The sequence below is a fragment of the Dendrobates tinctorius genome, unplaced genomic scaffold (genome assembly GCF_039654945.1).
Source record: "Dendrobates tinctorius isolate UK_male_01 unplaced genomic scaffold, ASM3965494v1 ptg000183l, whole genome shotgun sequence".
Lineage (NCBI taxonomy): Eukaryota > Metazoa > Chordata > Amphibia > Anura > Dendrobatidae > Dendrobates > Dendrobates tinctorius.
In genome coordinates this window covers 6,432,750-6,459,897 of record NW_027361850.1, presented here as the reverse complement: position 1 = coordinate 6,459,897, position 27,148 = coordinate 6,432,750, and the positions used below count along the sequence as shown (strand labels likewise).

The following is a 27,148-nucleotide window of genomic DNA, read 5'->3' as shown; positions in this document are numbered from 1 at the left end:
CAGCCATTCAGTGAGTCATCTGATTGGCTGCAGACTTTGCTATTGTGTCAGAGCGGATGTCTGCTCTGACAGACTACAGATGAGCCACACAGCAGATCAACGAGTCCGATGACTGGCTGCAGACTACCATTTTGTAAGAGCGGATGTCTGCTCTGACGGACTAATGGTGAGCCTAAGCACAGCAGATCAATTAGTCCGAATATTGGCTGCAAACCAGGGCTGGGGGGCAGAGGGGCATATGCCCCCCGAGCCGCTTCTCCAGCAGCTGTGCAGGGCCACAAGACCGGCTGCTTCTTCGGCCAGACCAGCACTGTTTGCGTGACGGCCCGGCCGCATCACAGCTAGCAGATACGGCCCTGTCTGCTAAAATGATAAAATGCAGTGCGCCCTGCCATCCTCCTGCTGGAGAGGAGCTTCAAAGGAGCATGTGGGCCAGAGACAAGTCAGAGGAATGGGGGGGAGGGAACCTCCCCTAATAAGTGTGTACACATATATTGTTTCTGTATATTTATATGTCTGTACATATGAATTTTACAAGAATTTTTGTATACTGTATAAGTCTTCAAATATGTCTGTGACTGCCCATATATACAGTATATCTGGGTAAGTGTCTGTGTATATGTGCACATTTGCGTGTGTCTAAGCGTGTCTGTTTGTGTGCGTGTCTGCGAATGTGTTTACATGCATTTCGTGTGTGTCTGTCAATAAGCCTGTCTGCATGCGTTTGTGTTTATAGGCAGGTCTATGTGCATGTCTATGTGGGTGTTGCGAGGGTGTTAAGTGTATATAAGCATGTCTGCGTGCGTATCTGTGTGTGTGTTTGCATACATATCAGTGTGCATATGCATGTCTATGTATGTGTGCACATCCAAAGACTTATTATGCTTGATAACTATTAAGGGAAAAGGTGTGAGGAGACATGACTGTATTTAGGGAGGAAAGTGTGTGGAGACAGAGCAGAATGGGTAGTGTGGAAGGGCGGTATAAAAAACGGGTAGCATGGGGGGGGGGGACAGTCTGCTGAGGATGGGGGTGTGATGAGGGGCACAGTATACAAGGGACACAGTGTGAGAGGACAGTGTGATGAGGGTCCAGTATGGAAAGGAGAGGGCAGAGTGGAGGGCATGTACCATTAGAGGGACAGAGCGTGGCGTCATATTTTGTGCAGGCAATATGGTTAGAGGCAACAATTTATTTAGGGGCTCAGCGTAAGGCAGATATATTTAGTATGGAGCATTAGAACAGCACTTATTTTTAAGGGCATTGTGTGGGGATGTGCTGCAGGACAACGGCGAAGATGGAAGTCAGCCTCCTAGCGACAGCAGCAAACACCCATGGTTACCTGTGTCCCCCAATGAAGCGAGAAAGAAAGAGAACTTTAATTAGAGATGTCACTAGAAAGATACCTGTATGTAAATGTTTATCTCTGATACTAACTCTCATCAGTACTGTGGTTCCTGTATGGTCCACAGTCTGATCAGGACTGATAACAACTCCTAGTATCTCATTACCATTGTTAAGGACATACAGGGAGTTGCAGGTTTATGCGATACAACTGTATACAGGTCTGGCCTGAAATTACAATTGATGCACAATGTACTGATGGTGGGTGAGGTATTGTATTCATGTACTGATGTTTGCGTACTGTGTGTGTGCACATCTGTGTGTATACCTCTGTGTGTTCATGTTTGTGTGTGCATGTCTTTGCAGGTTTTTGTGTATCCAGAAATGTATGTATTTTTTTTAACATGCATGTATGTAATAGTGCATTGTGTTGTGTAAAAATATTCATGTTTCACATGTGTTAGGGAATTCCATTTGTCTTTCCAAGTTTAGGAACAGACAAGTGAAATGAACCCCCTTGCGCATGTTGCCATAGCTATGTCACCATAGGGATGTGATTTTGTAAAGCAGGTTCAGGCGCTGAGCCTGCTCCATACAGGCAGACATCGGATACGCTACCAGCCGGCGTCTGCCTTTAACAGCAGTGATCAGAGATCACGGTTGTTGCTGTTTTAAGTATTTAAATGCCCTCGTCAATCACTAACAGTGGCATTTAGATGGCTGATGCATACACTCACCAGTTCCCATCAGCCCCCTGTGATATAGCTGCAAGTTGCTGATGGGTGGTGTGATGCAATGACCCCTGTGACAGCTAGGGGGTGCTGTACGGGATCCCCAGGTCATGCATACAGGCGTTCCCTCTGTGGTGATGCAGAAACAATAACTGTCAGGGTTGTGAATGGCCGATATACGTCACAGGGATGGATGCTCCCTGAGATGCAACCCGGAGTGTTTTATTATTAGTGCACATGAGCACTAAGATAACGGTTAGTGCACCTGGGTCCGGGTAGCTATGAGAGATGGGAGGGTCAGGCTAACCATATGACCTCACCTTTGGGTGAGGGTGCTGGCTGTACCCCTGTTTTCCTTCAGGACCTGCAGGTATATGCGGGACCTGCCGTGAGGTCATGACCAGGTGACCAGCCATGTGATCCATACCTCACCTGGGGGTGGGGTTACAGCTACATAATGAAGGTGTGTTTAGCGCATGAGAGAAGATTGGGAGTCTGGATTGTGCACAGACTTCCATGTGTCCAGCTGGGACACTACAGAGTTGTCTGTGACCTGGGAGGTAGAAGGCCCCCTGTGTGTGGCTCCAGGCCAACCCTGCTTGCTGGATATCGCACAGCCTGGGGAAGCAGTGCTGGCTTTCCTGAACCAGAGGAACGAGGTCTGTGAGATACCTCCAGAGTGGACGGTCGGACAACCGTGAGTGGCACTGACCCCGGTCAGTAAGAGACTGTACTGTCCTACGGAACTGAATGTTTAACGGACATTGCCCTAGCCCTGTGTGTGAACAGGGTCTGAGGGAGCAAAGACCTGTTTATGGACATTATTTTATGTTGCCGGACCTAAAGGCTGACTACTCTGTGTTTGTGCTGCTGGGGATATGGAGCAATAAACCCAGGAGACCTTTTAAGGAAATTGAGTCTCCCTGTATGTTATAGTGCTGTCAAGTGAGTGTCCCCCAATGCACTCCGTGAGCGCTACCTTACAGTGGCCATGTGTTGCTGCCATGTTGGTCATTCTATGAAGCCCAGCCTGAGTTTGGGTTCCTTGGAAGATGTCACAATCAAAGAGCAAGAAGTTATTACTGCACTGTCACTTTGTAGTGAGCGGTGACTGCAACACCTCCTTGCACAGATGCTATCACAGGAAATGGAGAGGCGGCAGAGAGAATTTAAATTTTCTCCTTGTAGACAAGGGCTTTTCCAGAAAGCCAACTAACCGGGCTTAAAACGCTATTTACCTCCAGATTGACCCCATGTCGGCAGATAAAGTGTTTCTCAAGATGACAAGTTACCCTTAAAGAGGTGCCCACTACAGTTGTAGGATTTGACTCTGACTCCTAACATTGTGTATTGTACTATTAGGCCACGTTCACATGCTCAGTATCTGGTCAGTATTTTACCTCCGTATTTATAAGCCAAAACCAGGAGTGGAACAATCAGAGAAAAGTATAATAGAAACACGTCACCACTTCTGTATTTATCACCCACTCCTGGTATTGGCTTACAGATACTGAGGTAAAAAAAAAGTCACCAAATATTCACCATGTGCATGTGGTCTTGGGACTTGGCTGTTTTCACACTCTCTGAGCTCTTTACATTACTGGTCCATATGCTAATTGCTTAGAAACAATCACATGCCACCAGCTTACTCTTCTTCGTCTCTCATTGCTTCAGTTGAGAAGCGCAGAAGAGAAACAGGTTGGCATGATTTTATGTCGGCAAACTGTACATGGAGCGGTAATTTGACAAGTTCAAAGCATGTGGAAACAGCCGAATCCTAACAGTATCCCAAAAATAAGTCAGAATTTATTTTTGAGGGATTGTTTTTAAGGTGGTGTGCAAAAATACTATATATACTCACTATATACCTTTTGTAGTGTTCAGCTTTTGTTAACATAACTTGCTGTTTGAGTTTGGTAAAATGAGAATAACATGCAATTTCTAACTGAGTCTGTACTCAAACTGTATTCTGTCCCTATTTTTCTGTAGTTAGCTTATTTGTGCTGCTATATCTATGTAGTAAGAACAATTCTAGTACTATATCTTTGTTGTAAGCTTGATTCTGTTCCTGTATCTGTGCAGTAAGCTTGGCTGTTTCTGTACTTATGCAGTAATCTCAGCTTTGGTACCATATTTATGCAGTAAGCTTGGTTCTGTCCCGATATCTATGTAGCAAGCTTTGTTGTGTCCCAGTATCTATGAAGTAAGCGTGGTTCTGTTTCTATATTGATGTACTAAGCTCTGTTCTCGTATCTGTGTAGGAAATTTGTTTTCGTCACTGTATCTATGTAGTAGGCATCATTCAGGTAACATTTCTATGCCACCATTATGTTTAAAGACTTTAACCTATGATGCTTTAATACAGAAATAAGCCGGCTAAAGCTGAGCCGCTGCAACTCGAGAGCCTCTGCTTTGTGACTGCCCCCCAGGCCTAAACTTGCCAGCCAGCCCCTGCTGCAGACTACCATTTTGTCAGAGTGGACATCTGCCCTGACAGAATATTGGTGAGCGGCAGCACAGCAGATCAGTGTGTCCGCTGATTGGCTGCAGACTACCATTTTGTCAGAGCGGTCGTCTGCCCTGACCGGCTATTGGTGAGCGGCCGCACAGCAGATCAGTGTGTCCGATGATTGGCTGCAGACTACCATTTTGTCAGAGCGGTCGTCTGCTGTGACCAACTATTGGTGAGCGGCAGCACAGCTGATCAGTGTGTCCAATGATTGGCTGCAGACTACCATTTTGTCAGAGCGGTCGTCTGCTGTGACCAACTATTGGTGAGCGGCAGCACAGCTGGTCAGTGTGTCCAATGATTGGCTGCAGACTACCATTTAGTCAGAGAGGTCGTCTGCTGTGACCGACTATTGGTGAGCGGCTGCACAGCAGATCAGTGTGTCCGATTGGCTGCAGACTACCATTTTGTCAGAGCGGTCGTCTGCTGTGACCGACTATTGGTGAGCGGCAGCACAGCAGATCAGTGTGTCCGATGATTGGCTGCAGACTACCATTTTGTCAGAGCGGTCGTCTGCCCTGACGACTATTGTTGAGCGGCAGCACAGCAGATCAGTGTGTCTGATTGGCTGCAGACTACCATTTTGTCAGAGTGGACATCTGCTGTGACCAACTATTGGTGAGCGGCCGCACAGCAGATCAGTGTGTCCGATGATTGGCTGCAGACTACCATTTTGTCAGAGCGGTCGTCTGCCCTGACCGACTATTGGTGAGCGGCCGCACAGCAGATCAGTGTGTCCGATGATTGGCTGCAGACTACCATTTTGTCAGAGCGGTCGTCTGCTGTGACCAACTATTGGTGAGCGGCAGCACAGCTGATCAGTGTGTCCAATGATTGGCTGCAGACTACCATTTAGTCAGAGAGGTCGTCTGCTGTGACCGACTATTGGTGAGCGGCTGCACAGCAGATCAGTGTGTCCAATTGGCTGCAGACTACCATTTTGTCAGAGTGGACATCTGCTGTGACCAACTATTGGTGAGTGGCCGCACAGCAGATCAGTGTGTCCGATGATTGGCTGCAGACTACCATTTTGTCAGAGCGGTCGTCTGCTGTGACCGACTATTGGTGAGCGGCAGCACAGCAGCTCAGTGTGTCCGATGATTGGCTGCAGACTACCATTTTGTCAGAGCGGTCATCTGCCCTGACCGACTATTGGTGAGCGGCAGCACAGCAGCTCAGTGTGTCCGATGATTGGCTGCAGACTACCATTTTGTCAGAGCGGTCATCTGCCCTGACCGACTATTGGTGAGCGGCAGCACAGCAGATCAGTGTGTCCGATGATTGGCTGCAGACTACCATTTTGTCAGAGCGGTCGTCTGCCCTGACCGACTATTGGTGAGCGGCAGCACAGCAGATCAGTGTGTCCGATGACTGGCTGCAGACTACCATTTTGTCAGAGTGGACATCTGCTGTGACCGACTATTGGTGAGCGGCAGCACAGCAGATCAGTGTGTCCGATTGGCTGCAGACTACCATTTTGTCAGAGCGGTCGTCTGCTGTGACCGACTATTGGTGAGCGGCAGCACAGCAGATCAGTGTGTCCGATTGGCTGCAGACTACCATTTTGCCAGAGTGGACATCTGCTGTGACCAACTATTGGTGAGCGGCCGCACAGCAGATCAGTGTGTCCGATGATTGGCTGCAGACTACCATTTTGTCAGAGCGGTCGTCGGCTGTGACCGACTATTGGTGAGCGGCAGCACAGCTGATCAGTGTGTCCGATGATTGGCTGCAGACTACCATTTTGTCAGAGCGGTCGTCGGCTGTGACCGACTATTGGTGAGCGGCAGCACAGCAGATCAGTGTGTCCGATTGGCTGCAGACTACCATTTTGTCAGAGCGGTCGTCTGCCCTGACCGACTATTGGTGAGCGGCAGCACAGCAGATCAGTGTGTCCGATGATTGGCTGCAGGAGAGGAGCCCTTATTTTTATTCTAACTGGCACCCTGAAGTGATCAAGTAGTTATTTCATGTTAGAGATTTCATCTTTCCAGTAAAAGGTTAAATGAGATCTCTCAATGTCACCCAGTGCAGCAGGGTCACTGGGAAAATAGGTGACCCGCAATCATTCCTGTGAGAACAGCCCAGTGTCGGCACAATTCCAGTAGCGCCCTCAGCCGACCTCCAGCTGTTGTGACACGCATACGGCGGGTGTCATGGCTGTGGGAACCTGACATACAGGGGACCGGGAACCGTCCAGAGTGTCTCCTCCATAAAAGAGAACTCGTGATGTCTCCGCTCACTCACCATGATAGACGCTGCTGCCGGCTGCACCGAGGCGCGTGTAGCAAGGACCCGGAAGTGGGGACGAGAGAGTATCTACTTCCGGCTCTCTATGGTCCCTGCGCCGGAGATGACGTCAGCATACTGCACCAGCAGGGAAGCGATGCTTCTGGTCCGGTAGCCTCGCCTCATACGTTGCTTACCGGCAGTGACTACCAGTGGATTGCGGCTCCTCATGCCTCTGTCTGCCTCTGAGGTGCTGTCCCTGCTGGTTGTGTCCATACTCTGGGGAGCCACCAACCCCTTCCTGAGAAGAGGAGCGGAGGGGGTTGAACTTGTGAAAGTTGAAGGGAGAGTGCGAAGACTTCTGTATGAGGCGAAGTTCCTGCTGTCTAATTACAGGGTGAGACACCAGGGGCTAATAACGAGGTGTCTCCCTAAAGTTTCACCAGAGAAACTGGTAACGTCCAGAGGCGTGAAAACCATGACACACAAAAATGTGGCCACCTCTGTCCATTCTGGATTTACTGCTGGTGTTCAAAAATCAGCTGCATTCACAATGCTGGACACTGCAGAGCTGACATTTTCCAGCATTTCTTGGTGGATTGCTCTGGGCATTTAGATTCTTAGGCTGCTTTCACACATCCGGCTTTTTGAATCCGGCACGATGCGGCGAAACTTGGAACAACCGGATCCGGTTTTGTCACATAGAGTTGTATTGTCGCCGCACCGTGCCGGATGGGTATGCGGCGCATGCGGTTTTTGCCGGATACGGCAAAAAGTAGCCGTCCGGAGTCTGCAAAAAACGTTCGCTGCAACGTTTTTTGACAGCGCCGGACAGGTTTTTCTCAGAGCGCATGCGCGGAGACTCCGAGTCTCGCGCTGCTCTTTTAAATGTGGGCGCCACCGTATCCAGCGCCACAGGCATCCAGTGTCTCCGGCACATCCCGGATCCGCCCCTACGGCTTTTCGCCGCACGGAGCCGGAGACACAAAGCCGGATGTGTGAAAGAAGCCTTAAAGAGAACCTGTCAGCAGGTTTGGCTGCTATAAGATACGGCCACTGCCTTTCAGGGCTTATCTACAGCATTCTATAATGATGTAGATAAGGCCCCGATCCGACCTGGAAGATAAGAAAAATTTATTATACTCGCCCCGGGGTGGTCCGGTCCGATAGGTGTTGCAGGTCCGGTGCCTCCCATCTTCTTTCGCTGTTGCCCTTCTATTGCTCTATGGCTCCTTGGCATCGCGCCCCAGGGCAGGCGTTCTTATCTGCCCTGTTGAGGGCAGAGCAAAGTACTGCAGTTCACAGGCGCTGGGTCTCTCTGACCTTTCCCGGTGTCTCTCACTGGGTCTCTCTGACCAGGACCTGCGACACCCATCGGACTGGACCGCACCGGACCGCCCCCCACCCGGGTGAGTTTAATAAAACTAATTTTTCTTATCTTTCAGGTCGGACCAGGGGCCTATCTACAACATTATAGAATGCTGTAGAGAAGCCCTGAAAGGCAGTGGCCGCATCTTATATCGGCCAAAACTGCTGACAGGTTCGCTTTAAAGGTATTTGCACACAACGTTTTTTCACGTGGCTCTGCTCCGCAACCTGTCCAATAAAGCTTTAAATGCTCAAAAGACTGATCATAAGCAATGTAGAGTCAAAACCACTTTGCTTTCATATGTTCAATCTTTTTAGCTTCTGTTAAAGCACCACTCCATCATTCTTTTATATTGCCCTGATGGAGTGGTGTTTTAAATGTAATCCTCCGTCTCGTACTCGTCTGCCGCTCCTTCATCGTTTCTAGCATTGGTCTCTCGTGAAAAGTGACCTGTTGGCAGCTCCATTGTTTCAAGGAGAATACCGGAGGTCACTTTTCAATACATCTCTATGAAAGCCTTGTTCTGGTTCTCATAGACTCGCATTGAAAGCTCATGACGTAGCTTCTGAGTTCTGGCCAGTCAGAAGTTACGCTCACAAGATGTTGCCACAGGACCGGAGCGGTACCGCAAAACGTTGAAGACGACGGAGGGTGACTAGAGAGCACGGGACTTACACTTAAAGCGCCACCCCAGAAAGCGCTGAAAAAGAAACCCAATGGAGTGGTGCTTTAAGCTGATAAAGTAACCTGACCAGCTGGGCTGTGAAGTCGGAGCCCATTTTGGTGGAGTCGGTATAAAATGGACCGACTTCGACTCCTAAAATATATAATAAATCTGGCGTCCGTGCAGCCCTCACTGCATCACCACTGTTAAAGCGGATAATGCAAGGAGGCGGACGGTCACTCTCCACCTCCTTATTAAAGGGATGGTGGACTGAAGGTTCCTCTTTATCCCTGCACCGTCCAAACAGCAGATGAAGTTTCTATATTTCTGACCTGCTGGATAGAGCTGCGTACTCTGCCATCTGGCAGCTTCTTTGGTAAGTGCCGCGGCTGGAGAGCTCTGCACAGCGGTCTGGGCGGCGCTGGTACCAGCAGATCCGCGTTTTGGCTACAGGGGGTCTCCTTCCCTGTTCGGCACTTTGGCCTTGTGTAGGCCGCAACTCCAGAGGCTCCGCCCGCGCTATGACGCGCTCTGGCGACTCCCCCCACTATTCTGGCGCTTCTCGTCCAGGACGAGAGCACTGGCAGCATACTCTCGGTGGCCATATTCATTCTGCCGCTTCCAGACACGAGCTGGCATCCAGAAGCGGCTGCTGCATTGGACCCGATGGTATTCAGCGCCGAGGACAGCGCTAATTCAACGCGGACTTCGGGGATACAGGATCCAGGTATGGAGGCACTGCAGAATCCCCCTGCAGTATTCTCCGGCCTTAAAGGAACCATGTCCCAGTCCAAAGCTCCCAAAAAGTCTAATAAGACTATTACAGTCTTCACTGTGCAAAGCCTGTAACCACAAATGCGCTCAGGAGCCTTCCGCCACGATCCCATTGTACCTAGTTCCCCTGATTGGGCTTCGTCACTGTTCCAATCCTTGGCTTCTCTGGCCAAAGAGATTGAATCCCTCTGGATCGGAGCATTCGCAGGACCGATATAGATGGATCCTCTCCTACATGGGAGACGTCGGCTAGCAGGGGCTGCAAGTATTCTAGAAATGTACAGGTATCTAGAAAATGGATCCGTAGTACGTTACCTGAGCAATGATGTGCCTGGGCATCTGTGAGCTCTGTTTTTTGCTCTCCCTCACCAGAGATTTGCAGTGAACAAGACGAGTCTTGGATCTGGACTCGGCAGACTTCCAGAAAACAGTGGGTTCGCTTATTGAGGCCATCAACCAGACTCTGAAAGTTGATGAAAATTCTGGTTCTGTCCCAGATCACGTACTGTCCTTCAAGCCCTCATTCAGTGTTTGCCATTCACCCGGAGGTTCGGGTTATAGTTAACCGGCACATGGAGCGACCAGATAAACACCTCACAGGTCAGAAGCCTCTTGAGGCGAGGTACCCTTTTTCAGCTGCTCTGCGGAAAGATTGGGCTGAATATCCTGCTGTAGACCCGCCAGTATCTCGCCTGGCATCCAGAACCCTTCTGGCCGGATGGATCCTCAGTTAAAAGTCCCATGGACCCATCAACGAATCTGGCTCACTTTGTCTTTGAGGCATCAGATTCAGTACTCTGTCCATATAATGCGGTGGGGGTAGCTAAAGCAATAGTCTCCTGGACTCCTCTTTGGATGCAGCTAGCTGCGCTACACGATCAGCGGCAAATGCCAACACGATTATGGCTTAGAGAGTGGAAAGCGGACTCTGCGTCCAAAAACTGACATCTCTTCCTTACCAGAGTGGCCATTTATTTGGAGAGAAGCTCGATCAGCTTATCTCTGATGCTTCGAGAGTAAAGAGCAGATTTCTTCCCCAGCAAGGCTTGGGTGTCCTCTTTGGCATCAGCAACAAATCCGGTTTCGGTCCTTTCGCACCAATCCGGGTTGGTCCACTACCACTCTCTCTTCCGGATAAGGGCGTTCCCCACGCAGGGAATGGAATGTTCATATTGCGTTTGCAGAGCCCCTGATGTAACTAAACAGTAGAAACCCCCAACAAGTGACCCCATTTTGGAAACTAGACCCCCCCCCCCCCCCAAGGTTTTTTTTTTTTTTTTTTTTTTTTTTTTTTTTTTTTTTTTTTTTTTGAGACCCCAATTTTTTTTATTTTCCCAAGGGTAACAGGACAAATTAGACCCCCAAAGTCGGTGTGCAATTTGTCTTGAGTATGCTGATGTTGGGATAAACCACTGTTTGGGCACACATCTGGGTTCGGGAGGGAGGGAGCACCATTTGACTTTTTGAACGCAAAATTGGTTGGAGTCAATGGTGGCGCCATGTCGCTTTTGGAGACCCCCCCGATGTGTCTAGAATAGTGGAAACCCCTCAATTCTAGCTCCAACACACCCCTAACCATAATCCTAACCCTAATGGAAAAATATATTTTCTTTATTTCATTTTCTTTCCCTCACTAAGGAGGTAATAAAGTTGGGGTTATTTACTATTTTTTTTTTTTTTACTGTGATAGGGTTTATCACAGTAATCAAAATGTACATTGAATGGAATCTGCCAGCCTGCAGATTCGGCGGGCGCACTGCGCATACGCCCGCCACTTTCTTCCCGGACCCAGATAGCGGCACCCACCAGAGGAGGCAGGAGGTCCCGAGGACGACCGGGGGGGGTCGGGGACCCTGTTTCTCTCTCCTCTGATGTGCGATCACATCAGAGGAGAGAGAAAGTGAAAGTAAAATTCCGAATTTTTTTTACTTGCAGTCGCCGTTATATGGTTAATGACGGCAATCACAAAAGCGAGGTTGGTTAAAAACAGACCCGAATCATGTTCTGAGGGGTCTCAGCTGCCACCTGCAGCCGAGACCCCGGAGAAAATCTGACTCTGGGGGGAGCTATACACTTCTTAACTAATTAAATTAATTAATGGCGCTGTGGTTTAAGTACCCTTAAAGGGAATCTGCCACCCCTTTTTTGAGATCATATAATGATATAATTCAATTGTGTTTCACATAAGGATTCTCTTAATACTTTTGCTTCCCTCTGACCCCGCACCTTTCATGCATAAATACCTTTTTTTTTTTTTTTTTTTTTTTTTTTTTTTTAAATCGGTTCAGATGTATGTAAACTGCCGCTGTCTGGTCCGCTGGGCGGAGCTTATTCACCTGCTCCCCCCTCCCTGCCTTGCTCTACGCATTTCTTCTTATGTAGAGCAAGACAGGGAGGGAGGAGCAGTTGAATAAGCCCCGCCCAGTGGACGGACCGTGGCAGTTTACATACATCTGAACCGATATAAAAAAAAAAGGTATTTATGCATGAAAGGTGCGTTGTCAGGGGGAAGCAAAAGTACTAAGAATCCTTATGTGACAAACAATTGAATGATATCATTATGATATCTCAAAAAAGGGGGGACAGATTCCCTTTAACTACCACCATTAAAAGGCCTATCTGCGGTTGTTAAGAGGTTATTCTTTTGCACTGAACTGGTTCTCCTGGAGCCAGCATGAGGGTGTATACTGCAGAGGAGGAGTTAACTTCCTTTGTATTAACTTAGTGTCAGCCTCCTAGTTAGAGCAGCATATCACCCATGGTCTGTGTCCCCCAATGAGTGGCTCAGATAAAAGGATTTTACGATGAGTACAAAAAAATTGTTTTTACCTCACCAAATTTGAATACAATGTCTGCAGTGTGCCCACCATGGGTGAGCACACTCTTCCGTACGCTGTTATACATATGAAAGATATTGGCTAAATCTAAGCAGAATCTGCTCTGCTTTCCTCTGCACTAGTTCTATAAAGTTCCCTATTGGGAGTATGATAATTATAAATATAATAGTAATCCCTATAGTCATTTTGGGTCAACTGGGTTTTTTTTATTTTTGGGAGCAATTTATTAAAAATCTAGTAAACCTTTTTATGGACAAATCAGAAAAAGATTAAAAAAATAAATAAAAACATGGAATATACGGTATGTGATCTGTCTACAGCGTAAAATGCTGATATGAACACAGCAGCAATTGCTGTGAAGTATACAAGTATGATATTCAGAATTATAATAAAACTGACACCAGCTCCGGGGGAAAAAAAAGCATCATATTCTTATGGATTGTCTAGAATTGTTTTGTTTTATGGGTACGAGTAATCTTGTTGGTATGAGTACATTTAAAGGGAACTTGTAATCAGGTTGTTACCCTTTGTAATCAGATTTTTACTCCATGTACATCGCCTTGTTATAAAACTCTTCTTTCACTTTCATGCAAACCGTCTTTTTTTTTTTTTTTTTTTTTTTTTTAATCCCTACCTGCCCTGTATAACTGTAAAAGTGAAATTGTTCTGCACTGCATGATAATGAATGCTGAGCAGTTTGATGGGCCATACTAGGCACCCCTCCTGTGCCTACCCACTTCCTCTGATTGATATAGGTGACGTCTCCTACATCATTCACAGGGCAAGTGCAGAGAATCATTTTCAAACAGTCCAGTGTTATATAGTAATTCATATGTATCAATGGATACTCTTATTGTTTTATTTTAGTATGTGGTTCCATTTTTGCTGAACCAGAGTGGATCATTGGTTTTCTACATTACATTGGCTTCAACAGGTATGTTGTAAAAGATTTACTTCACTGTCATCAGTACAATATTATCACTCCCTTCCTAATACTTGCTTACTACTTTGTAGATCTGTCACTGGCTGTACCTGTATGTAATTCTCTTGCACTGGTTTTTACCATGGTAACTGGAAAAATCCTAGGAGAAGACATAGGAGGAATGGGTAAGTTACTGGAGTAATTTCTATTGCAATATTGATGATTTTTTTTTTTTTTTTTTTTTTAAGAAACATGGCTTGGACACAAGTTGTTGCATTATTTTTCGGACCATAAGACGCACTTTTTTCCCCCAAAATTTTTAAAGAAAGTGGGGGGTGCGTCTTATGGTTGCAATATACTTACAGCCGTCCGTGGCTGGTGCGGCGGGGCTCTGTAGTGCGGTGGTGGCAGCGGGCTGTGCTCCGGTGCAGGGGCGGCGGGAAGATGGCCGTCGGTCCGGGGACGGCGCATGCGCAGGTTCAGATCTCGTCTCGAGATCTCGTTGCCGAGATTTGAATCTCGCCCCCCGAGATCTCGGCACGAGATCTGAACCTGCGCATGCGCCGTCCCCAGCACAGCCCAGCTGCCCCAGCACAGCCCAGCTGCCCCAGCACAGCCAACTTGCTCCAGCACAGAGCCGCCACCGCACGAGCCTTGACCCCTGTGACCACTCCTCCACCTGTGCCGGATCCCTTCCCAGGTAAGCTGAATTCGGACTGTAAGACGGACCCCCATTTGACACATTATTATTTTTTCCCTATTTTCCTTCTGAAAATTGGGGTGCGTCTTATGGTCCGGTGCGTCTTATAGTCCGAAAAATTCGGTATGTCTAGGCCTTGTTTTTATTATTTCCCGCTTATGTTTTCATTACAGCTTGACTTGATAAAACACTTAAAGGGATGCTGCCATGTAAAGAAACCCTAGTCACTTGTGGATGACCTCATATCTGCAGGTGAGCGTTTCTGGATGTGGTAGATTCCCTTTAAAGAGAACCTATAATCAGGATTTTGTACCCTAATCGAAAGTCATGTACGTAAAGGCGTTTTAATACTGAGTAAATCATTACCTTGCCTCCTGTGTTAGAGAATTCCATAGCTGAAATTGTACATTACTGAGTTGCAAGTGCTCCGTGAGTGGGCACTGCACTCATAGCTCTCCTGCTTCTCTGCCTTTTCCTTGCCCATTGCCTGCCTCATGTATGTGATTCGTCAGGTCACTGAAACATGACTAACCTGTTAGGGCATATGCCCATGATCCGGATTAGCTGCAGGTTTGATGCTGCAAAACCTACAAGAAACAAAATGAGAAAAAACCCTGCTGTAACTAAATGAGTAAAAAGCAAGTGCATTTAAATAACTTAGGATTCTTAGTAATACTTTTTTCGATCAAAAATAGCATAAAAGCCATCCCATCATCGTCAATGTGCCCTGATCGGGAAGGTCCTACGCTGTCTAATATTAAAAACCTTACCATATGACAGAGTTGACCTCAATGTGTGAATATCGGCAGACAAAAGGACCGGGTCCCAAAATCCGCAGCCGCCAGCTGTTACAACACAGTGGATTCAAGAAATCCCATGTCCACTCTGCGTGCATAGTCGCCTGCGGGTCACCCATGGATACTGACATGTGGCGCATCTTTCTAAACTACAGCAGTCATTTCAATTCATTACATCAATAGAATGTACTGAATATGCTAAATCCGCACGATTCAGTGAACACATGCTGATTCACCTGCGATCAATAGAAGCCAGCGCTTTGGACTCAGCGAACATATGCTGCTTCCAAAGCGCTGCTACTTCCGGATCGTGGGCATCCGGCCTTAGAGATAAGAAGTAGGCAGTAAATTGGGAGAGAGGGCAAGGGAGCTGTAGATGCAATGCCCACCCACAGCACTTGTAACTAATTAGCATGCAATTTCAACTGGATTTCACTCAAACAACAAGACAGGCTTCTACAGTGTAGTACACCGTGACCGTAATAACTCACTGCACTGCTCCAATGGCTGGAAGGGTTAATTTCATGTAAGAACTGGGTATAGGCAAGTTTGCATTTAACTTGCTTTTTCTTGCTTATAGCATTGGTGGACTATTGCTACAAGGAAGCTGTCACTATATGAAAAACTGGTATATAAACTTGGCACACACACGTCTGTTGTGGACACGAGAAGTGGTATTTTAATAAGGTATAGTACATACAGTTAATGACGTTTCGGTCTTATGACCTTCATCAAAGTACTGAAAATAAATAGATATCGATTGTTTACCAAAAAATAAAGTATATACAACAGAATACTGGGTACATGAACAGATATAGTAATGTATGCCGTAAAACATCATACAACAAGATAGCACGCGGGCAGTGAAAAACCATATAATGCTGAGGATTACAATGAAAAGAGCAGGTAATAAGAAAAATGCACATACCCCTGTATTGTACTGAACGCCTTGAGTGTGTGAGCAAAAGCCTGTGAGGACAGATCAGTGAGGCTGTGGTAAATATCATCACTAGTGCCAGAATATGTGAAAAGGTAATTTGCAAGCCTTACCACAAAAATATGCAATGGAATGCTTATAGCCACTCTCCTGAGGGTATAAAAAAGGACCACATTGTTACATGCAGTGCCCCTGGAATTGTGAAAAATGCCGCAAAGGAATGAAGCGGTGTATTACCGATCCTTAGGTGCACAGTGCGTGTCTGAGCTGTGAACGCGGCGTCCGCCGTTTGTTCTATGTGCTGGCTGAAGCATGGTCCGTGGTTTCTTATATAGGCAATGCCTCTCTCTATATAAGAAACCACGGACCATGCTTCAGCCAGCACATAGAACAAACGGCGGACGCCGCGTTCACAGCTCAGACACGCACTGTGCACCTAAGGATCGGTAATACACCGCTTCATTCCTTTGCGGCATTTTTCACAATTCCAGGGGCACTGCATGTAACAATGTGGTCCTTTTTTATACCCTCAGGAGAGTGGCTATAAGCATTCCATTGCATATTTTTGTGGTAAGGCTTGCAAATTACCTTTTCACATATTCTGGCACTAGTGATGATATTTACCACAGCCTCACTGATCTGTCCTCACAGGCTTTTGCTCACACACTCAAGGCGTTCAGTACAATACAGGGGTATGTGCATTTTTCTTATTACCTGCTCTTTTCATTGTAATCCTCAGCATTATATGGTTTTTCACTGCCCGCGTGCTATCTTGTATGATGTTTTACGGCATACATTACTATATCTGTTCATGTACCCAGTATTCTGTTGTATATACTTTATTTTTTGGTAAACAATCGATATCTATTTATTTTCAGTACTTTGATGAAGGTCATAAGACCGAAACGTCATTAACTGTATGTACTATACCTTATTAAAATACCACTTCTCGTGTCCACAACAGAGACGTGTGTGTGCCAAGTTTATATACCAGTGATTACGGATTGGGCCCCTACTTGTGCACCACCTATACTTGAGTTGTGCCAACGTTTTTTCACTTATATGAAAAACTGACTCTGCCAAGTTCTGCTATACCCTCTCCTCGGACACTAGGCTACTCATCTTTAGCCTAACGTCATTAGGAAGCCAACATAATCTGTCTCATTTCTGCTGTATTTTCTTACCTGTTTTTATTTTTTCTGATAACAGCATAGCTGTCCCTTATTTCCTTGCCATCATCCCAAGGAAGACATAATGTACCCTCCACAGTAAGGTACCTTTCTGCTGGCACATTGGAATGCCGATCTTCTCACAATCTTGTGAGGCCACTGAAGTGGTGAATTACAGGCTTGCATTTGAAGACATGGGTGCGTTACTCCCTGTATTAATCCATCTCCCCACCTTTTCTAATTCTTTCCCAAGGGTTTGTTTCCAATTTGAGATGCCCCTCTGGGTGTTCCTCATTTTTTTTTTTTTCTGTCTCTCCTTTTTATTTTTATTTTTCTTTAACTGGTTCCCCTTTCCCTTTCAGCCACTTACCTGCGGTCTGGATACTTTTCCTGCTGCTGCTATGTTCTTTCTCACCTAATTTTCCACCCTTCCTACCACTCTTGGTGCCACTTTCAAGGGGTTCTTGCTCCTTTGGGGAGGGACCTCTGTGACACTACTCCCCTCTTGTCCTCATTATTTGTTCTGGACCTCCTCTGCCTTCAGGGCCGATCATACCAACTACTATGCCTGGTCACCAGGTGAACATCTACTTCATCCTTCAGCTAGGCCTCAATCTTCATCCCACCCTCACAGCTTCTGTCCTCAGCTTTCCACCAGCCCACTTACCTCAGAGAGTGTCAGATATCAAGTCCTTTACTACTAATTGCACCTTCTTGAAGTTTTTGTTGGGCAAAGTGAAGAACCTTTTCTTCCATCTGTTTGCTTCCTAGTTCTCTTCCTCAGGGATTAATTCCTGGCAATTCGTCTCCTCCTGTCTGATCATCTTCTGCCTGCAGAAGAAAGCAACTCTAGTCCTCCTCGTGGTTACGATAGGTAGCGTCTTGCACCCATTTCTTTCTAAGTCCGTTGGTAACTGGGCAGCTTCCCCTCCTCCAGGGTAATCCCCAAGGCAGCCTTTATTGCAGGCTTTCCTAATTTATTAGTTTGTTAGCACGTGGTCAGCTTTGCCGACTGTGTTCACTGCCTTACCTTCTAACTGATCAGGGCCACTTTAGATTCCCATGGTAGGAAAGCAGCTCCATGACCAGCCTCAAGTTACTCTAATTAATTAGTTCAGGTGGAATATTTGAAGTGTTTGCCTTTCAAGATTGCCACTCATACTATCTTTACTTACCATGGATCTTCACCTCCCTCAAAAACTCCCATAATATGAATAAAGATATACTCCCATAGACCCCCCTCTGTTAAGCGTCGTCAAGGCACCAGATGGCTTGACATCCTGCTAATCTGGAATCCTCAGGGGAGACTATTGACTTTGGCCCTAAATTCTAGCAGAATACCAAGCTGGCTTCAGCCATGCAGGACCTCACTCAGACAGTAAAAGACACTTTGCATGTTAAGGATGCGTCGGGAGGTTTCATCTCTTCTGCAGTGACAGCACAATGACTGCCTCACCAGGAAATGCTAATATCCCATTAGAAGTATGTCGTCCTCTAGGAGACCAAAGGACTTTTGTTGGATTTGCAGCAGAGTTGGCTTTTGTGATCTGTTCCTCCACCTGTCATTCCCCAGGTCACTAGTCTCTTCAGAGCCACTACCTTGCCTCTATCTGATGTGCTGTCTCTCATTGAACCACTGGATGAGAAGACTGACGTTCTTTCATGATGGCCTTTTTTGTTCAGCAGCACACTTTTGCCACCTTTGAATCACTAAGGTCTGTACCACCTGAGGTACACAGTAACACCATGGTCTGTCTCTGCAATTCCACTGAAGGTTTATTTGGTTTTCTGTCTCGCCCTCTTTTCTGTCTCGCCCTCTTTTCTGTCTCGCCCTCTTTTCTGTCTCGCCCTCTTTTCTGTCTCGCCCTCTTTTCTGTCTCGCCCTCTTTTCTGTCTCGCCCTCTTTTCTGTCTCGCCCTCTTTTCTGTCTCGCCCTCTTTTCTGTCTCGCCCTCTTTTCTGTCTCGCCCTCCTCTTTTATGTTGCTTATTCATATTTATTGACCAAGACCTTGTGAACCCTATCCAGTGACCAAATAAGCTTCTCTGGCCTTCTTTTTAAAGGGAAACTGTCACCCCCTGCAGGCGTTTTTAAGTAAGAGCCACCATGTGCAGCACTAATGCTGCATTCTGTCAAGGTGGCTTTTATTTAGCGCCCCTTCCACCGCCAAAATCGTTTTTAAAATTTGTCAGACATACCTGATATTTGTCAGGGGGGCAGGGCTTTCCCTCCTGGACACAGACGCCTCACATACGTCAGTCATGTCCAGCTTTTGAATTTGGCGCTGCCTCCTCAGCGTTCATTTCTTTTTCTCATGCCTGCTGCCCTGCTTAGCTCCGCCCCTACTGGTCACATGGTGCTGACATCATCACAGGTCCTGCTGCACCACTGAAAATATTACAGCGCAGGTGCAAGAAAAAGGAATGAACGCTGAGGAGGCGGTGCCAAATTCAAAAGCGGGACATGACTGATTTATGTGAGGCGTCTGTGTCCCGGGGGGGAAGCCCTGCCCCCCTGACAAATATCAGGTCTGTCTGACCAATTTTAAAAACTATTATTTTGGCGGTGGAAGGGACGCTAAATAAAAGAGCCACCTTGACAGAATGCAGCATTAGTGGCTCTTACTTAAAAACGCCTGCGGGGGGTGACAGGTTCCCTTTAAAGGCAGCTGACTGGATAACATTTCAGTTGTCACATGGCAGTTGAGCACTGTAGAACTGTAGAAGTTCACAGACATTTAGATGATCCTAAAGGTTTTCCTACTTTTGCAACTCCTCTTCTCACAGATATAAATAGCCCATCTCTTCTGATCACTATAGATCCTTCATTTTAGCTGAAAACTTCCTTTCTGCTTTAGGGTTGCAAAGCCAACCACTTTAAAACCTCCTTTATATGAAGGTGTTCCCTCATCAAAAACCTTTTTCTTAAGTGGAAAGAACAGCTTCTCTCTTTTAGAGACACATACAGTGGTGCACAAAAGTTTACATACACCGGCAGAATTTTTGCTTTTTTTCAGAGAATATGAATGATAACACCAAACCTTTTTCTCCACTCATGGTTAGTGGTTGGGTGAAGCCATTTATTGTCAAAGTACTGTGTTTTCTCTTTTTAAATCCTAATGAGAACCCGAAACATCCAAATGACCCTGATAAAAAGTTTACAAACCCCATTTCTTAATACTGTGTATTGCCCCCTCTAACATCAATGACAGCTTGAAGTCTTTTGTGGTAGTCGTGGATGAGGTTCTTTAAAAAAAAAAAAATTATTTTTCTTTTGAAAAAACTAAGCAGAAAGCTGAGTGCTTTTTTTGATGCATTTTTGCAGTGGTTTTCCCGCTCGGAAATGGGCCAAAAACGCTATGGAATCCTGATGCAAGCTAATTCAATGACAATCCTGAAGTGTTGTGCATAGGATCAGTAAATTTCCTTTGAATATTTGCAGTGTTCTTTTTTTTGTTTTTTTTTAAATATGAAATGTCACTATGGGGTTACTAATGGATAGGTGTCTTATAGATGCCTCTCCATTACTAACCTGTGGGCTTGATGTCACCTGACAATGCAAAGGTGACATCAACCCCACAAATATGAACCCCCACTTGCCACCACTACAGGGCAAGTGGGAGGAGCAAGGCTAAGTGCCAGATTTGTCACATGTTTTAGATGCGCCTTCTCTGGGGCAACTGAGAGCTGATGTTATTAGTCTGGGATGGGGCCAATATCCACGGCCCCTTCCTAGGCTATTAATATCAGCCCGCAGCTGTCTGCCTAGCCTTTTAGCCTTTGCTGGTTAGATTTTATAGGGGGTCCCTATGTATGTTTTTTTTTTTTTCCTGGGGTCCCCCTGTAAACTAACCAGTAAAAGCTAAGCAAACAGCTGTGAGCTGATCTTAATAGCTTGGGAACCTTTATAGCTATTGGCTCCTTCCCAGATTATTAACATCAGCCATCGTCTTTCCATCTGCTGGATATTAAAATTATGCAGGAGACCACGCAATTTTTTATTTTTTTTTCTTTAAACCTAACAGTTGCTGTCTGGTTACAGACTATGTATGTTCGTTCTGATAACGCTCCTACATAGGCTGGTGATAGTGTGTGTGTGTGTTTACGTACCGATTTTAGTAATGAGGATGTCGGTTTGACACCTTTTCATTACTAAGGACTAGGTGTCAATGACACATGCTGACAACAAGTCCTGATGACACAGCATAAGCAAGAAAAAGGTGGTGTTGAACTAAGAAATTACATTACAAAGCTTTTTTTAAAATATCTTAAAAAAAAAAAAAAAAAAATCCTTCATTGCTGTATCAAAACGCATGCAAGAAACACGTTTTTGCTGCAGCATTTTTCCTGCCAAGTGATGCAGAAATTTCTGCAAGCACAAATGCTCAACGTGTGCACATAGCAAACTCGAACCCTAATAAAAGTAACACTAACTGAAAAGAATGGAAAAAAGCAAAAATTATATTAAGGTAGCGCTTATTGTTAGTGTTGGGGAACACTCGCTTGGCAGCAGATTCACGGCACACAGGAACACTTTCCATTTAAACAGTCTATGTGGTTTATTATACACCATAAAACGCAACAGTCTTACATCAGACAGGTCAGTGTTCATATTAGGGCTCCGTTCTCTCAGACCTGTGGCCACACAGAAGTCCAAAAGAGGTCTTTATATACCGCCCTTCCTAAATACCATAAATACCCAAAAACAAGGAAATAAAGTGCATCAAAAATGAAAATAAGTGCAATGAATTTTTATTAAAGCCCATATAGCATAAACAAGGAGAAGAAACAAACAGGTGTGAACATCACCCAATGGTATACATAAATACACATCAAGAGGGCCACATGGAAGAAGCCCTATATGCCATACATGTGCTCAATGAAGCCCATCTACAGTAATATAACATAAACACATGTTAGTAAAAGGCTCCTGAAATACTCCAAAAGGAGAAAGAAGTAAGTCAATAGGAAAAAGACCTTAAATAAGGTATTTTACATAGAAACATGAGCCTAAAGATGAATACATCTAAAGTGGTAGCTCTAATCCACTGACAATAAGGACGGAGCAGTTACTGCTGTAGTGAGATGTAGAGAGAAGTGGAATAAAGTGCCATGTGCATAGTACATTACTATTTTCACACAAATATATCAGCAAAAGTGTTGAATGGAACACATATGTCGTATGTAAGACCATGTATGCTGTGAAAATATATTGAAGGTCACAAAGACCAACACAGGGTAAGTACCCAAAGAAATACACATACTAGTAGTGATACATGGGGTTAATACGCAAATATGTGATTGTTAGACTTAGCGCATAATAACAGATTAATATTCCCATACTATTGCATCAATCCCCGCTTGTCTGTCTGGCGCTTAGTCAAGTATATACCAATTGGTTGCGCCAGTGTCGGGCCGATATATAGGCGTCTATAGGATTTAAACACCAGTAATTGCACAATTGCCCACTTGTCAGGAACCGGTATCCTGTAACAGCTATGTACAAGTAGGTCTTATAAATTCTTGGCCCGTCTATATGTAATAGACGGGTAATCCTTCATTTATTTTGCCAAGGTTGAGTCATTGGTCAATAGAGGCCAAAATTTCTCCAAAGATTTCCTTATCCGCGAGTGTTGTTCATTGAAGGTGGAGATGAATCTCACCTGTGTGGAGCTTGACTTTTTCCTTGCGGAATATAACAGATCCTTGCGTGCCATGCGTCACGTGCTACACCAACCATGTTTAATCACACGTCCCGAATATCCACGCTCCTTAAATCGTACTACCAAATCCCGTGCTTGTTCCGCAAAAGATGCCTCATCTGAGCACACCCTCCTGGTGCGTAGAAATTGTCCCACCTGGATGCTGTTCTTCAAAGCTTTCGGATGTGCTGAGGAAGCATGTAACAGGGAATTAACAGCTGTGTCCTTCCTATATACTTCAGTGTGCAGCAATCCCTTTCCATGCCTAGAAATATGTACATACAAAAAGTCGACTGTTTACGACTATAATGGTAAGTAAGTTTAAGGTTAATGTTCTTATTCAATTCTTGCTCAAAGGAAATCAGATCTTCACTGCCCTGCCAAATGGCAAGGACATCATCAATATACCTAGCCCCAAAAATTATTTTGGTACTTAAAAAAGTGGGATTGGTACAGAAGATGTCCCTCTCCCACAGCCCCAGGAACAGGTTACCATATGAGGGGGCAAAAGCCGCCCCCCATAGCAGTGCCCTGGAGCTGTAGGTAGAGGGTCTCATTGAAGATTAAAAAATTATGGGTCAGTGAAAATTCCAGAAGGCACAGCAGAAATGAAATGAACCCATGATCCATAGTTGTCATACACAGGAAAGTATTAACTGCTTGTAACCCATCATGATGTCTAATGGAAGTATATAATGCTTCTATATCTAGAGTCACAAGCCACATATCCTCTTCCAAGTTTAAATGTTCCAATTTTCTAAGTTCATCTCCAGTATCCTTTAAATATGATGGCAGATTTTCGACACTAGGTCTTAGGTAAATTTTTGGATTTTTATTTATCATTTCATTAAGGCCACCATTCCCCGACACTATCGGGCGGCCTGGAGGAGACACCAAATCCTTATGCACCTTCGGAAGTAGGTATAGACAGGGAGTTCGTGGAGATGTTGGAATCAGGCCCTCTTTAGTTTCTTTAGATATAAGACCATGTTGGAAGGCGTCCTCCAGAATGTCACACAGTTCTGCCTGAAAAACAGATGTGGGGTTAAAGGAAAGTCTTCGGTAGCATTCACCATCTTTAAGTTGTCTCATTGCCTCTTTCTCATATAACGTGGTGGGCCAAACCACCACGTTGCCCCCTTATCCGCTGGTTTTATTACAACTCCCTTGAGTGACTTCAATTCCTTCAGGGCTCGCCTTTGTGCCCCTGTCATATTATCATGTTGAAGCCTCGTAGGGATTTTCTTAAATTCCTCTGATACCAGTTTAACAAACAATTCAATGTTTGCATACATGTTCAGAGGAAATTTTTTTAACTTTGGGGACCACAAACTTACCCAGAACAGATCCATCATCCTCTCCTGTGTTTTCATTGGCCAATTGCTCCAAATCCCTTATAGTTTCCAGTTCTCTAAGGGTCCACCCATCATCGCCTGTGTTCTTCTCATGGAGTTTCTTTAATATGAGCTTACGTGCAAAAAGATGCAAGTCTTTTATGGCTGTAAACACCTCAAATGACAATAAGGGACAGAAAGTAAGACCCAATCCTAAAACCTCAATCTTCGTTTCAGTCAAAACAATATCAGAAAGATTGATAACCTGAGGCATAGGGCTAGTTAGTACCTGTGTTGGGGTCCGTTTGTTCCCAGAATTCTTTTTGTTGTTGTTGTCCCCTATATCTCCCCCTGGTAAAGGGGTATCTACCGTGTGTATTACTTGTCAAAGCATCTTCAACCGAGGATAAAGATGACAGAGGAGGCACGATGAGTGGCTGTGATTTTATGCCACCTGTAGACAGCATTATTTCTCGTTCGCCTTATTGGGGGACACAGAGACCATGGGTGTATGCTGCTGCCACTAGGAGGCTGACACTATGCACATAAAAAGGTTAGCTCATCCTCCGCAGTGTACACCCCACCGACCGGCAGGCGAATTCCTCAGTTTAGCTTAGTGTCAGTAGGAGGTGGACACGGGTCTTTTAATAGACCCATATCTACCTCAGTGTGCGTCGTTTCTTTACAGGTTCCGGAGGGATACGGAGTGAACAGTCACATCCGTACTCCCACAAGGAGACTATGAGTACGGCTCGTACTGCCACCCCGTATCCTCATAGGTCTCCGGAGCAGGACCAGGAGCCTCGCACAAGTAGGTGCCAGCCGCACTGACGGTCCTTGCCCCCCCGCCTACCACCCTCTCGCCTACCAGAGCCTGAAGTTTGGATGAGGCCTGGATTTCATAGAGACAGACAGAGTGGGATTTTCAGGTACCTTTATTGTAAGGCCCCCTCAGTCTAGGCGGTCCCCCGGCGTTTTCTCTTGGAGCGGTCGCCAGGGGGACCACGTTGGGGTCCATGCGCACCCCGCATCCCCCACGGTCTCCGCATCCATGCAGGCCCCGGGTTTTCACGGGCCTCGTTCTGCGCTTCTCCCCCTCCCTTTTTCCATCTCGGCAGGGGTGGCGCAGGAGTCGGGTAGCTCTGGGCAGGGACGTGGGCCGGTGTTGCGGCGCGCTTCCGCGCCGACCCCCTGCTGACAGGCGGCCGGCGCTATTAATTTAGGCCCCGGCTTCTTTCGGGCCTCCCTCTGCGTCGCGGCCACGCCCCCTGCCCCTTTCTTCTAAGCGGGCTTTTCTCCCGCCCGTCTTAGGCCCTCCCAGCCCCCTTTCCTTGCACCTGTCTGCCATTGGTCGGCGGGCGGTGCTGAGGGGATCTCTGCGGCGAGCTCCGCCCTTCTTCCTTCTCTGGGAGCGTGCTCTTTCCTCCGGGGGTCGCCATCTTTTCAGCCTGCCAGCCGGATCTCATTCCCTGCCGAATATCTTCCACTTGGTTCTGTTTCAGCCGGTTTGGCCTGGCGCATCCTGCAGACAGATCAGACAGCGTCACCTTCTGGGGACACCAGACCGTGAGTAGCTCTGCATTTGCAGACTGACACCCTTCTCTGCCTTCTGTCCCCCAACCGGCCAGCACTGCCTCATTTTTCACTATGTCTAACGCTAAGTCTGATCGTACCCGCTCTGCGGCTCCCCCTAGCACGCTAGTGAAGTTCTTTGCCTGCTCGTCCTGCAATCGCAAACTTCCCTCAGGTCAGTCCACTCCCCTCTGCCTGGACTGTAGCAATCCAATTCAGCCCGACGCCGCTCAGGAGCCATCCATAGCTCCAGTGGTGAGTGAGCCCCCCCATGCCGGGCTGGGCCTCCTCTCTATCACAGTCGGTGGCAGACCTCACCAAGGTGTCTCAGTCCCTAGTAGCCGTTCTGGATAAGTTGCCCTTGGGAGCTTCGGCGGGACCCAGCACGTCTCAGGACGTCCCATCTGAGCCAGCCAGCGTCAGTCGCAAGAGGCCCAGGCAGGAGCTCCAGGCGGAGTCCTCTCCTCGTCCTACCTCACCCCACGGTCCCCAGCAGTCTCCCTCTCGGGCCTCGTCTCCCGAGTCAGGCGAAGCGCTTTCGGAATCTGAAGGGGTTTTACAGCTGGATTCGGACCAGGATGCGAGCATGACGGTTACGGTGCAGAACCTCATTGCCGCGATTCACCATACTTTCGACATCACTGACGCCCCTGCGAAATTCTCAGATCAGGAGGTTTCGTTCAGACGGGCGGAAACACCATCCAGGGTGTTTCCCTTCCATTCAGAGTTTGGAAAGATTTTTACCAAGGAGAGGGATGAACCGACCAGACGCTTTCAAAGAGGAAAGCGTCTCGGCGTGCTCTATCCGTTTGCTAAAGAGCTCTTGGATAACTGGTCCGCTTCTCCCTCAGTGGACCCTCCCGTGTCCAGACTTTCTACCAACACGGTTCTCCCGTTGTCGGGTGTGGCGTCTCTGAAAGATTCTAACGACAGGATCATAGAATCTCTAGCAAAGTCTGCCTTTGAAGCAGCATCAGCGGCGGTATGTCCAGTCTTTGCTTCATCTTGGGCAGCAAAGGCCGTAGCTACTTGGGCAGAGGATCTTTGTCAGGGCATCCTGGATAAAGCTCAACCCGAGCACCTGGCCGATCTCGCCAATCAGATTTCCCATGCGGGGGATTATCTGCTTTCTGCTTCCCTGGATGCCGCCTCCTGCGCGGTTCAGGCGTCAAGCAACGTCGTGGCGATCCGACGTACAATTTGGCTCAAGGCCTGGCAGGCGGACTTGTCCTCTAAAGTCTCTGACTAATATGCCTTTTCAGGGAGTGCTCCAATTTGGGTCCCAATTGGATCAGATTATTAAGGACGCTACCGGGGGGATGAGTTCTCTTCTCCCTCAATCCAAGCCTCGCAGACCTCCTCCAAGGCGTCAGTTTCATCCCTTTCGGACTTTCCGCCGTTTCAGTGCGGCGGAAAACCCTTCCAACCAGCAAAGACCACAAGCTCGCCAGGAAAGGAAGAAGGTTTCTTTCAGACCCACTCCGTCATGGCGGTCGCACTCTTCCCAGGGCCGATCATCTAGATCTGGACGGTCTACTTCTGCATGACTATCGTCGGTCT

At 46.7% G+C, this 27,148-nt stretch overlaps 2 protein-coding genes across 3 annotated transcripts in view; one reads left to right on the top strand and one right to left on the bottom strand.

The window, feature by feature from the left end:
* The window catches only part of EIF3I (eukaryotic translation initiation factor 3 subunit I), a 33,189-nt gene extending 26,222 nt beyond the window's left edge, over positions 1-6,967 (bottom strand). Inside the window, exon 1 of the mRNA XM_073551977.1 lies at positions 6,832-6,967. Within this exon, the coding sequence (XP_073408078.1) occupies positions 6,832-6,834 (3 nt within the window). The 5' untranslated portion in view covers positions 6,835-6,967. The remainder of the gene's footprint in view (positions 1-6,831) is intronic.
* Positions 6,968-7,042: 75 nt separating this feature from the next.
* Positions 7,043-27,148, top strand: part of TMEM234 (transmembrane protein 234) — a 29,322-nt gene continuing 9,216 nt past the window's right edge. Inside the window, exons 1-4 of one of the 2 annotated variants that reach the window (XM_073551980.1) lie at positions 7,043-7,210; positions 13,325-13,391; positions 13,472-13,564; positions 14,253-14,331. In XM_073551980.1, coding sequence (XP_073408081.1) covers positions 7,043-7,210; positions 13,325-13,391; positions 13,472-13,564; positions 14,253-14,257 — 333 coding nt within the window. In that variant the 3' untranslated portion in view covers positions 14,258-14,331. The remainder of the gene's footprint in view (positions 7,211-13,324; positions 13,392-13,471; positions 13,565-14,252; positions 14,332-27,148) is intronic. The other variant, XM_073551979.1, reaches the window with a different exon arrangement.